Below are 13,238 nucleotides of genomic sequence, written 5' to 3'. Positions count from 1 at the left end.
ATTCGTGTGTGGAGTCTGTCACAAGAGGTTTAGACAGCAGCAGCATCTCAAAAGACATTCACTTAGCCACCTCCATGGGACACTCCAAGGATATCAACCAAACTTTTGAAAGTAAACCTCCTGCTTTTCTATTGGAAGTCTCTCTCTCTCTAATCGAAATCATCTACCTCATCTACTTTCTGATAGAAATCTTGCTTCTTATTAATAGAAATTATCAACTTTCAAATCAAGAACTTTTCAATCAAGAATTCACCACCCTCGATCTTGGCCTGTGACTTTTTTGCTCCCAAAGCAGAGGAGGTTCTTGTAATGTTATGACATTAAGTCGTTTGATTTCATCTCTCATTTCCAGTGGTCTGGGCCTACAGTCAGTACATCATTTACACGATAAAACACATTTGGAACAGGTTTGCCATGATTACTTCTCCTGTCCCTTACTCCCAGTTATTGGGCCATATGAATAAAGACTAGCAAATGCTTTTATCTAAAACTCCATGTACATTTACACTTGGCCTTTCTCTACAAAATTGAAGTAAAAGCATTTGCTAGTCTTTATTCATATCACCCATTGTCATACGTGTCACATCCTCTTTTAGGAGGAGTGCTGTGTCCTAGTCACAACCTTTTCTAGGATAGTCACAAATCCGGTGGAGTCACCACAAAAGAGAAATTTGGCCTTGGTATATTTATAGGGATTTCTCTAACCTGTGTTCATATTCTCTTATCATTTCAGGGTCTTCCACAGCCATGCGGAGTGCCTGACCTCCCAGGGTCTGAGCGGAGCATAGGCCACATGTGCGAGGTCTGTCACCAGCCATTCCAGAGCCCCTCCCATCTGAGGTCCCACATGCGCAGACATACCGATGAGAGACCGTTTTCGTGCGAAGTCTGTCACAGAGGGTTTAAGCATCTGCATCATTTGAAGAGACATGCCTTAGTGCACAGTTTGGAGCAGAATATGTGATTAGGGACAATTGCATGCAGAGTCCAGACCTCACTCCCACTCTAAAGCAGGAAACAAATCAATAATTTTCATTTTTAAAAAACCAAGAGTGTCTCGAGTTAAAGCAGATTCAGCATTTATGAATTGCTTTTTGTTCAAAATAAATTTACTCATTCAACAATGTTTTCACGTTTTGTTGTTTTATATCAGATGGGAATTGAATTTTTTGCCGAGTCAGCACTTATTTATACGTCCTAGTTGTGTAGGGCCAATATTGACACCAATAATCCGGTCCAGAATTCATGTGTCTGGTTCCACCAGTTCATTGAATTCCTGCTATTCTGTGTTGCTAATGTTTAAAAAGACTTGGAAGGGCCACACCTGGTGGAAATTGTGCTCTCTTATATAGGAGACAGGTTGGCCTATCTTCAGGAAAGACGCCTGCCTTGGAGGAGACTGTCCTCACTTGCGTGTTGTCCCTGGATCTGGAATAGTGTTGTCCCACTAGAATAGCTGATACAAAGAGGACAAGGACAATACGATGAAGCTTTCAAGGAGTTTCTCAATCAGAGCACTTGAGACTGCATCCGCCCTAGATCTGACCATTCCATAGCCTAGAGTAGCACTTTAGTAGAACTACGCCATCGCCATCTTCAGGGCAAGGTAGGAACTGAAAATAACGTGAAAATACCGTTTGGTCTTTTCAGTTCTTCCCTTGCCCTGAAGATGGCGATGGCGTAGTTCTTTCATGAAGTCCATGAGACTCCGATAACCAGATCAGAGGGGGATTCATGGATGGTTCAGTTGGGGCAATGGCTGTCTCAGGTGTTACATTTGTTAAGCTCTCCTTGGCAGCTACCTTGGTGCTACAACTGTTGCGCTCCTTGTTCTCTCTTTGAGATCTAACACTTGTGGAATAGTCAGATAGGGATAGTCAGATAGTCTCAGCGACTTCATGGAAGAACTACGCCATCGCCATCTTCAGGGCAAGGTAGGAACTGAAAATACCGTGAAAATACCGTTTGGTCTTTTCAGTTCCTATGTTGTCCTGAAGATGGCGATGGCGTAGTTCTTCCATGAAGTCCATTATACTCCGATTACCACCTCAAACATACGAAATATGGGCTTAACTAACATTTGTATGTCCGGTCAATCGTCTGTGGTGCCACTTGTTGTATTAATGCAACAGTAACAATAGTTGCTGATAGATTGGCTCGTGGGTCTAGTGGTACGATTCTCGCTTTGAATGCGAGAGGTCCTGCGCACACAACTTTCGGGCAAGCTCTTTGTTAAACGTCTGTGCTGCTACAGGTCGGTTGTATCAATTTTACACTGCAGGGGGCCCCATTCTCCCTGAATGCATTCAATCTTCCAATGAAGGATAATCTTTTCCACGTTTTTATTTCCGCTGCTGTTATCGACACTAGCTTGCAATTAATATCTCGATCATTTATCAGCGATTTCAAAAACTATTTAAATTTACATCAATCAATTATTTGATTTGGAAGGACATCCTGCCACTGATGCATAAATATAGCCTGATAATTATAGCCGTGATGTCAGCGAACAATCAGACATGAAAAGAGCGGAAAAACATGTTTGGCCTACTTCCATCAGTTAGTTCCAATCTTGACCCTAGAGGCGCTGATCTACCTTACCAGAATTCTCAAAGCGCCGAATGCGATCAAAAGGAAAACCACCCAAGAACTTAGTGAGTTCATAATATTGGAGTCTAATATATTTATTCGTCTCCGGCCATGCAGACTGGGCACTCGTTTCGATCTGCTTCGATCTGCAGCATCGAACATAGGAGTATACCCACCATTGTGTTTTGAGACGTCCCCCTCGCCTTGCCCATCCTCTTTTTGGCGGGAATTATCCATTTCAGCTTCCACGTGTCCTAGGTAGTAAGTTACGGATATGCAGTCGGGTAAGTGGCGTTGGTGGTTTACCATTTCTTGTGACAGAAGATTTTGAGTATCGGAATTAACATCTTTGATTTACTGTCATGGTTTTAAAGGGACAATATAGGCTGGCAAGATAAAGTTACACAAAGTGGCCAGTAGGGGTCTCTCAAATCTCACAGTACGTCGAAATGATTCACGCTTGTACGAGTAATATATTTAGTGCTGAATCTGACATGACCCAGGGCCCTTTACTGTGTATATTAGTCAACTGAGATGGCCAAATTAGCCCCTCTGTTCCGGCCTGCCTATAGTCCCCCTTTAAGTACATTGAAGTAGATTATTGCATTGGACGTGTCCTGTTCTGTGTCATTCTCCAACCATAGGCCCCTGAATGCTAATTAGCGGCCTATGCTCCAACCAAAGCAGCGATAATATTCAAGCACCATTAAGCCTCATCACACTACTATCACTGTGCAAGGAGTTGGCCCTATGGTTCTGTCCATTTTCATGCTCCTTTCATTGCTGAAAGAGTCATCCCTTGCTGATAGTTATTCTCATGATTGATCCCCCTCACTGGTAGTGTCATCTATTCCTAGTGCTGTTTTTCTGAAAATACACTAGAACCTCTTTATTAAGGACACCCTCGAGACTGACAAATGCTGTCCTTAATATAGAGGTGTCCTGATTAGAGAGGTCAAATTGAATGGAAACAACCAATTTGGGACCAAAACTAGTGTCCTTAATAGAAAGGTTGTCCTTAATAGAGAGGTGACTGCTAGGGAGGTTCCACTGTATTTATATATAAGCTTCAGTTTTCCTGATGATAAGGTTCACTTTTCCTGAAGATAAGTGTTTAACCTTTCCCGATACACCGTAGGCCTACTACTAGGTTTTCTGTTTTCCTGATGATAAGCTTTTGATAATTTTTCCTGATGATAAGCTTCTCTTATGTTTCAAAATTGATTGCCCTTATTGCTGATCCTTATCTAATGATATTTTTCAGGTAAAAGCTGCGATGGAGTCCCTCCGATACCTCCAGTACGAAGGGGTCCCCCATCCACCACCATCAACCAAAACACTTCTGACAGAGGAACGGGGAATTTTCAAAATATCCACTGTGAGGAAATGACAGTCAATCAAAAGATAATTAACAATCACAACTTCTTCACGAACAATACAAATGGTGTAGAATATGTTTCGGATACAGGTAAAAAACTTGAGGTGAGAAATCTTTTTCATATCATAAACCCAATCAAAAGGTTGAGGTATCATTGAGCTGTTTTTTTCCTTTGAATTGCGATGTACCATCCTCTGCCTGAAGACGGAGTCACAAGGTCAATAAACACAATTAATGCCTAACCGTAATGACACTCGTCCCTCACCCTGATGGGCGGAGTATTTCTTCATCGGATCTTCAGATGGAGCTCTTATTCCAGGCCAAACTTTTGGGCTCTAGGGTTTGGGCCGACATTTAACCCTACAAATCCCTGTCGCGATCTTAGTGCAGAGGCCTGCTAGTGCAGTGTTAAGTCCTTTTAATCAGTACGCCTATTTTCCTAAGAATCTTCAGGGTCGTATTTTACTTTTTGGTCCGGGCGACGGAGGGGGGGGGCAGAACACCACCTTTGGAATAGGGAATAGGGACTCAATCTCCATGAAAAACAGATTTATTGGCGATGTCTGGAGTGGCAGTTGCCCCCTGCTTAATACGGCCTTGATCTTCTTTTTGTTCAGGTTGACTTCACCCCTTTAATGAGTGCAGCTGGGAAGGGAAATCTGGATTTGGTGAATAAAGACATTAGGAGTGGTGCCGAGGTCAACTACGAGAATAGGGTGAGGAACTTTTAAATATCGTACTTGTCATATTTACTGGTATCGTTGCGTTTTCTTCTGACACGGTCTTTCTGGGTTAGTTACTCATTTGTAACTTGTGCAGTTTCTATTTCAGCGGGGATTGACAGCTCTGATGGCAGCTGCTCAGAATGGTTGCCAGCCAGTCGTGGAGAGATTGTTGAGCTTAGGTGCTGAGGTTAACCACCAAGATCAGGTAATAACCATCCTGAGAGCAAACACTTTGGGCCGAATTTACGAAGGGTGTTTAAGAGTTAGACGCGTGTAAATTCTACATAATCAGTTTCAGGGCCTAATGCGGTTTTCATGTAGAAACCCTGCATGGCCCTGACTCTGTCTATTCAGACATTAAACGCTGTTTTAAGCTAAACACCCTTTGTAAATTCGGCCCTTTAAGTTTTTTCATTGAAAAAATATTTTTCACAATATTTATTTTCACGAATCTGAGTTATTCGCATAACCCGCAAAAATATAATGCCGACAAAAATGTTGCATTTTACTTATACAGCATAACTGATGACCACAAGGCTTTGACTTTCATCTATATGGCCTTCTCAACTTGACTATTTCTCTGTGTTATTGCTAAAATTGACCAGATAATTTGGCAGAAAGTATTGCACTTCAGGCGCAGGGTCCAAAATCAGAATTACATGTACATGTACTTTCGTTGCCATTTTTAGATTGGGTTCACGGCATTGCTGTTAGCTGTCCAGAATGATCACCTAGGTGTGGTGGATAGGTTGATAAAGCACGGTGCAAATGTCAATCACCGAGAGAAGGTAAAGTAGCCCTTTGCATTGTTATTTTTTAAATATGAAGAATCCTGTGACTGACATTTTCCATTTCTCTAGTGAATCAGCCAGAGAGGTTATGAATTACTTTCAGTATCTGTCATGTTGTGTGTTACTCATATACAGTAGAACCTCTCTAATAAAGACACCCTCAGGACTAAAAAGTGCTGTCCTTATTAGAGAGATGTCCTGATTAGAGAGGTCATATTGAATGGAAACAACCAATTTGGGACCAAAATAGTGTCCTTAGTGGAGAGGTTGTCCCTAATAGAGAGGTATCCGCTAAGAGAGGTTCTACTGTAATAATGCTGGAGATTTTATTTTTCAGTTCATTTTCTATGGGTGCCAGCAGTTTGATAAGGAATGCTAGTAGAATATCATGACTAAGTTGTTGTTTTTGTACTGAAAGTTTTTGAAATAAGAAAGGTATTCTTTTTTTAATGACTTTGTTTTTTCTTTCAAGCGTGGATTTACAGCTCTGATGATTGCCACACAGAATGGTCTTCTCAAGGTGGTGAAGGAATTGCTAAAGTATGGAGCGGACATTGATCATCAAAACCAGGTAAGACTGTTATAATTTTCTTTCATAAACGTGGATCTGCCTGAAAGATATTTGGGGAGGGCATTTAAAGATGTCCTACCGAAATTCATATTTTTTTATCCCACTCTACAATCAAAAAGGGTACTTAAGTTCCAGTAGAGAGGAGCACCACATCTATATACATATACATATACATATGATGATATGGGGTCAGAGCACCAGAGACACCCACCCTTGAAAATGTTTTTAAATAGTTCTAATTACTTTAGGATTTCAAGTTCTAGTCAAGGTGGTGCCTGTGTGGTCAACCCTTAACACCCAAGGCAAAATATCTGACACTATCTGTGGATAACTTTGAAATGTTTGTTAGTTTCTTGGACCTATGTGCATTTTGATAAATCAACGGTTATTCAAGTTCAAATTGAAACTTTTTGACTTCTTCAGGATGGTTTTACGGGATTAATGAGTGCATCTCAGCAAGGACACCTGGATGTGGTTGCCTTGTTATTAAAATTAGGTGCTCTGGTCAATCTTGCTGATCAGGTAAGCTGCTAATTCTTGCCCATGTGATTACATTGATTTTAGTAGAGTTGTGTAGCGGACTGGGCTCTTTTTCAATGGAGCTTTTTCAGGCTTTCAACCCCTTATTTCCGATACCTAAAATCGGTGTGCGATATTTCTTCATGTCCCCCAACATGAAGGGCAACATTTTATCTTTTATCGAAGGTCTTCGCAAACTTTGCCTGGTTCATTTGATCAATTTTTAATACTTTTTGGTGGCCCAAAGCGGTGTGGCCACGTACTGGCTTTTTGACGATAATAAATTTCACATGACGTCACGTGCCACGTAACTTTGTCACATCATGACTTGTAGTATTGTTTGACGTCAACTTTAGTGGAGTAAGCTATTATTGATGCAAGGGAAGGCCAAACTTTTGAATCTCACAAACCAGATTTTGTAATGCCTCCCTCTCCTGAGATGTCTCAAGCCAATAATATTCACAGAATCTCGCTTAAAACTAGCATTCCTATCTATATTTCAGCTTGGTCCTATCACAGAGTGACGCTGTGCTAAAATAATATAAGTAAATAGGTCCTAGTGTTTGTTTTTATGTTGTTGGTTGTTTGGCTTGTTTGTGTCTTGAGGATTGGTTCTTTAGAGTCTATTAATACTATATTTCACTCAAATAACTTTTAACCATTTCTGGACATGTTTATTCGGAAATTCTCTTCTGTTGCCCTTGTAATTACACTTGTTAATTCATAACATATCCAATTCTAGTATCCTTATTTCTAATTGTTTTAGGATTTAGTAGTACATGTATTTCTAATATCCCAGTGTGCTTTCCATCTATGCAATATGCTAATCCTTTGTTTTTTCAGTTATCGATTGAAACTTGTTGCTTTTAAAATGAACAAGTTATGTCTGGCTGCCTGAGATATGTTGTTTTACACTCATGTAATTGCATACCATGTTTTCAAATATAAAATGAGCCAACATGCTTGTCTCTCAAGTGATATCTGGCTTTTAAAACTGCGACAAAGGACTACGAGAGTCTTGTAAAAACCTGGCGAAACTCAAAAGGCCCCTCTTAAACGGGACTGCCTGGATTGGTATTGCAGAAGAGGACTGGGCCATGCTTTTGAGTTAGTTTTTGTTAGCAAAGATAGGCATCTTTGGTTGACATTAAGCAGTGACGAAAACATTTACTAGATGAAAAACATTAGAACTAAACATTTCTTTTCCTTTTGACTTCAGAATGGCTCCACTTCACTGATGAGCGCTGCCATGAATGGCCACTTCGGAGCTGTAGACAAACTAATCAAGTTTGGTGCAGAAGTGAACTCTGCAAATCAGGTGAGACATCCAGGATGATAATTCCATTCTCCTAAATGATATGATTGCTTTTCTTAAATCACAAGCAATAGCATGACAGTCCCTTTCCAGACAGGGACAGGAACTCAATTGATAATCAATAGGCTGCATGCTACATACCGTCCCTGGAGATAAGTCAGGTTTAATTTGATTTCTAAAAGGTCCGAGTCCGAGTCCGAGTCCGAAAGTTCTGCTTGAACAGAATGTTGTTCACAATTACAGCTACTTCTTATTCTTCAGCGTTCGCTCTGCATTTGGAGGTGTTATTCAATCTCCACAGAGTATCCGTCCGCAATGACGGAATGAGCGTTTTAACGTGCCTCTACAGTTAGGCACTAACTTGGTTTAATGTTCCAGTGTCTATCTCTCAGCCAGAGGCGGAGTCCACCCAAGTTATGTTTCTCACTTGGTGGTGTCTTTGGCTTGACCTGGCATGGAGACCATAGACAAGGAACCTCATTCAAGCATGACAAGTCTCATTTGCAACAGTATGCTGGTTCATCCCCAATACAATTTTGGGTTCTCCCCCGAGGATCAAACCCAGGCCCTTTCGCATGGCAGCCAGTAGTGCCAGCCACTAGGGCTGGTATGAGACTCCTCACAATGACAACTAAAATTCAGCCCCTTGTGTTTCTACTATTTCAGCGAGGATTTACAGCACTTCTTGTTGCCGCGCAAAATGGTCACTTGGTCGCTGTCTTCAGGTTGATCTCATCTGGCGCTCATGTGAACCACCAAGATCAGGTAACTATTTTAAGTATGAGATATTATGTCATTCATGAACATGGAAGCAGCCACATGTTATATGTGTTTGGGGTATGAAATACTCTGACCGACTCAATACTTCCTTGCCCATTTATGTTGGGCTGGCCAATCTCACCAGAAACAACCACATGACAAAATTTGTGTGACGTCGCAAGGTGGTCTATTTTACATCATACTGACCTATGTAGGGGCGTGGTGACATTTCTGATGCAATGTCCGCCTGTCAGAAAGAGAGACGGTCTATCTTGGATTTTACTCCTAATGGCTTTATTTTTGTGAACATGGCCCACATTTCATTGCCGCCAAGACATTTATCCCTTGTATGGCCAATTTAAATGCCAGATGTACTTAATGTATTTATCCCTTGTATGGCCAATTTAAATGCCAGATGTACTTAATGTATTTATCCCTTGTATGGCCAATTTAAATGCCAGATGTACTTAATGTATTTATCCCTTGTATGGCCAATTTAAATGCCAGATGTACTTTATGTAGCAATATTTCAATATTCTTTTTTACGATGCAATGTTGTTTTCATTTTCAAGGTTGGGTTTACTGCACTGATGATTGCTGGCCAAAACGGTCATGTAGATGTTGTCGAAGGATTGATGCAATGCGACGTCGACGTGAATCTCCAAGAAAAGGTAGGCAAGTGATTATACATGTTCACAAATTACTTACATGTGAAAAAACATTTACAGCATGTCAGGAGGAAATAACGTATTTTGAATCGAACATGACCCAGTCTCCTGCTCCTGAAGATGACCATTTGACCCCCCTTGTTCCTGCCTATAGTCGCCCTTTATGTTTAATGGTGTACCAGTACTAAAAAAGATTGGAGCTGATGATTTAAGTGAAAGTGAATCAAGTTCACTCTTGACCAAGGCTCTTGACTGTTTTTCAGCGTGGATTCACTGCACTGATGATTGCTACGCAGAATGGCCACTTGAAAGTGGTGCAGGTACTTCTTGAAAACGGAGCCTACGTCAATCGCCAAAACAAGGTAGAGTTAAATTATATTTCTTTCCTTGCATGTGAGACTGCTTAGGGAGCGTCCATTAAGTACGTACGCACGAAAAATGCCAATTTTGAGACCCCCCCTCCCCCCCCCCTGTATGCACCTTGTACGCATTGCCTCATACCCCCCCCCTCGCCCTGTACGAGCGTACGCCTATAGAACCTTGAATTCCCTAGCAGACGAACAGACATAGTACCTCATTTTGCTACATTGTGGCGCCACAATCGGATTGGCGTCGTATTGGCAAGTCGACTGCGCAATTTTTCTCCGACGGCGACACGCATTACCGGGAAATTAAACGGCGCTGGAAATTGCTAAAACATCATAGTCGGGTAACATCCGAACCCAGAAGCGTATGAGTTCACACATCTTGTGAAGAACAAGTATGATTATCCAAGTAAGAATAAGACAGAGGAGAAAATTATTATGATAATATTTATTTTTTATTTGTTCAAAAAATGGTTCTTGGGTTGCGTACGTACGCAAGACCATTAACCCCCCTCCCCCCCTGTACGCATAGTGTATGGATTTCATAGACCCCCCTCCCCCCTCAGTGCGTACGTACTTAATGGATGCTCCCTTACATCTTTGCAATTTACGAAATCACTGGTGTCACTCTGTGTTGTCATTGCTATTAGATTTTCATGATTTGCCCTGGGGAATGTTGGATGATCTATAACTTCTTAAGGTGGACACTTGTGATGGTGTTTTGTATCATGTGATAAAAATTTAATTCGTGTTCTTTTTGTCAAGAAAATGACTACATTCTAGAATGCTATCTCTCACATTTCCAGAATGGGTCTACGGCACTCGTGATCGGTTCACAGAATGGCCATCGCAACGTAGTGCGGAAATTACTCGAAGTCGGGGCACATGTGGACCACCAAAATCAGGTTCGTTAAAGAGATAGTATAAGTTCAGTACATTGTACCTGTTTTGTTGGGATTCATTGTTGATTCTGCATTACATGTACAGTGGAACCTCCCTTAGCGGACACCTCTCTATTAAGGACAACCTCTCTAGTATTAAGGACACTAGTTCTGGTCCCAAATTGGCTGTTTTCATTCAATTTGACCTCTCTAATCAGGACACCTCTATATTAAGGACAGCACTTGTCAGTCCCGAGGGTTTCCTTAATAGAGAGGTTCTACTGTATATGCTACCGATTCCCCAATCAGTAGTATTTTTGCTGTTTCAGGATGGTTTTACCGCTCTGATGAGTGCGTCATGGAATGGTCACATTGGTGTTGTTGAAGAACTATTGAAGCACGGTCCGAAGGTTAATCATCAGGACAAGGTAGGCAAAATGAGTAGCTCACGTCGAAAGAGAGTAATATTCTAAAATACCTTGGTACCGTAAAGTCAACTTTTAAATGGAAAATGCATAAGCCTCGTTCTGAGAGTGGAGTGTTTTGGACACGCAACCAAGATGCTCTACCAAAGTTCCCTCGGGTTGCACTAAAATGTGGAACCATGCACACAGCTCACTTCAGAAGTTTGAGGCTCTCAAAACACTGCTTCAAACACAAATCAGCCAAGGAAGCATCAACCACCCTAAGTTTTTTAATGAGCACTACACATATTTGCTGAGAAAAACGCTCCAAATAGCCCATTTGCGCGGATTTTAGCGTCACTTGAGCGAGCCGATCCGGACTTCCTATACGGGCTGCCGTAACATAATGTAAACAACGGCGCTACCGGCGCTCCGGGCAGGCGATGGATGGAATTTGCCAAATTCGCACATATTCAAGTTATTTCGTGGCCTATCTTTTTAAGTTTGAGGTATTTTAGAATAGAAATTGAACCCTCGGCTTCGGACCTTGGTTGAGTTACCAAGACACTCTCGGGTGCAGCTAAAATTTCGTCCAAACCCTCGCCTGTCGGCTCGGGTTTGGACTGTATTTTAGCTCCACCCTCGAGTGTCTTGGTAACTCAACCAAGGTCCTCCGCCTCGGGTTCAATTCCTTAAGTCAAGTAACTGACATTTTCATAGTTTTGAGAGAAATACACTAGTAGTTATTAAAACAATTGACCATCCTTGTGTTAGTGATGTTCTGCAATTTTGTATTTACAGAATGGCAACACCGCCCTTGCCTATGCCGCTTGGAGAGGACACATTAGCGTTGTGAAACACCTTGTCAGCAATGGTGCCATCCCGAACAAGGTATGATCATCGCACAAATCTAGCTTCTATTGGGATCCGATACTGAAGGAGAACCTCTCTATTAAGAACACCCATGGGACTGCAGACAAGTGCCGTCCTTAATAGATAGATGTCTTGATTACTGAGGTCACGTTGTATTGTGTAGTTAAATTATCTTGTACTCAGATTTCAAAGTATCACTGCTTTCTGGCCCATTGGCCTTTTTACCCTAAAAATGCTTTTCAGCCAGCCCCCCCCCCCCCCCATGAATGGGTAACCCTATATAAAGCTTTTAAGTTTCAACACAATTTATTCTCTGGCTTTTGCCCATCCAAGTTTTCAAAAGTATGTCTTTCTTTTCCAGAAACCTGTGAACATTGCCCATTTAAAGGGACACAAAGAGGTGGAGTACTATCTGATTAGTCTCTCGAGGTAATTATGAAGACACAAAAATACTGATCAAAATCAGGATACTTTAATCGATCATTAGTCAGTCAATCAATCAATCATGAGCCCAACATCACCTCCCACGATAGCCCCTCTTCAGACCCCCAGACAAAACAATTGATCACACATTACTGCATTTTAAATGTCTTTGGCGATAAATTTCCAAAGATAGAGCTTCCCGAATTCATGCAGAAAAGTTAGTTACTCCTCATCCCGTAGTTCATATGGCCCTTTTCAAGCACCGGTTCTTTTTCAGGGCCCAGTGATGGCTGTAGTGTTATCCTCAGCAAGATGGAGTTACACTCTGTGCCCAGTGGACCAGCCTTGTCCTGTTACCCAAGGTGATGCGATTTGAAAGACTAAATTGAGTGCCTCAGGAGTCTAGATGGAGTCAATTTGTTAATTGGTCTGTGAATGAACATAAGAAAGTGCCTCTAAATTGTGGACAATGAGACACCCGCCGTCTGCTAACATGACAGTCTCTAAGTGTTTACAATTATTTCATTCCATGAAGTTACCGAATGATTTTGATAGGAATCAGACACATTTATCATCCTGCGCTGGCTGACCAGATGCCTTAGACTTGGAATATTATTTTCTAGTGAACAAGAATCGTCTTGTAATACCAATACAGTCAGTATTTCTTTTGAAGCCTTCCTGTATTATTTGTGAATTCTTGTTTTGGAGCGTTCAAAAAATTATGTCGAATTTTCGGAGAGCTTTGTTTGGGGAGGGGGGGGGGGGGGACTGACTGATGTTGCTTGAACCTAGGTTATGACCTCAATTTTATTCCTTAAGTAATTTTGAGGTTGATCTCACTCACACTGATGGCTTTTAGGCAGCTGTACAGAATTGTTGTCAAGTTGTGTAAATACGAAATATAACCAAGGATAGTAGTGAGACTGCTGCACACTGCTGTAGATGCCAAGTAATAATAATAATAATAAATTACAATG

The 13,238-nt window shown here is 41.4% G+C and overlaps 3 protein-coding genes across 3 annotated transcripts in view; all 3 read left to right on the top strand.

The window, feature by feature from the left end:
• The window catches only part of LOC135488680 (uncharacterized), a 29,138-nt gene extending 27,980 nt beyond the window's left edge, over positions 1 to 1,158 (top strand). The window contains exon 4 of the mRNA XM_064773353.1: positions 734 to 1,158. Within this exon, the coding sequence (XP_064629423.1) occupies positions 734 to 964 (231 nt within the window). The 3' untranslated portion in view covers positions 965 to 1,158. The remainder of the gene's footprint in view (positions 1 to 733) is intronic.
• LOC135487533 (intersectin-1-like) overlaps positions 1 to 13,238 on the top strand; it is a 148,243-nt gene that overhangs the window by 106,145 nt on the left and 28,860 nt on the right. The window lies entirely within an intron of this gene.
• LOC135488048 (ankyrin repeat domain-containing protein 29-like) lies at positions 2,651 to 13,017 on the top strand. The gene is made up of 16 exons (XM_064772433.1): positions 2,651 to 2,873; positions 3,854 to 4,071; positions 4,585 to 4,683; positions 4,799 to 4,897; positions 5,382 to 5,480; positions 5,956 to 6,054; positions 6,478 to 6,576; positions 7,793 to 7,891; positions 8,555 to 8,653; positions 9,220 to 9,318; positions 9,579 to 9,677; positions 10,487 to 10,585; positions 10,891 to 10,989; positions 11,767 to 11,856; positions 12,200 to 12,267; positions 12,539 to 13,017. Exons 1-16 carry the CDS (start codon positions 2,864 to 2,866, stop codon positions 12,546 to 12,548), a joined length of 1,485 nt encoding a protein of 494 aa, XP_064628503.1. The 5' UTR covers positions 2,651 to 2,863; the 3' UTR covers positions 12,549 to 13,017.

The sequence above is a fragment of the Lineus longissimus genome, chromosome 5 (assembly GCF_910592395.1).
Source record: "Lineus longissimus chromosome 5, tnLinLong1.2, whole genome shotgun sequence".
NCBI classification, from domain to species: Eukaryota; Metazoa; Nemertea; class Pilidiophora; order Heteronemertea; family Lineidae; genus Lineus; species Lineus longissimus.
Note: the sequence above shows the minus strand (reverse complement) of the source record. Positions and strands in the feature narration are given on the sequence as shown.

Bases quoted from the DNA above. Each gene is read 5' to 3' on its own strand.
- LOC135488048 (XM_064772433.1), top strand. The intron at 4,684-4,798 runs GTGAGGAACTTT...TTTCTATTTCAG, and splicing joins AGGTCAACTACGAGAATAGG to CGGGGATTGACAGCTCTGAT. The intron at 5,481-5,955 runs GTAAAGTAGCCC...TTTTCTTTCAAG, and splicing joins ATGTCAATCACCGAGAGAAG to CGTGGATTTACAGCTCTGAT.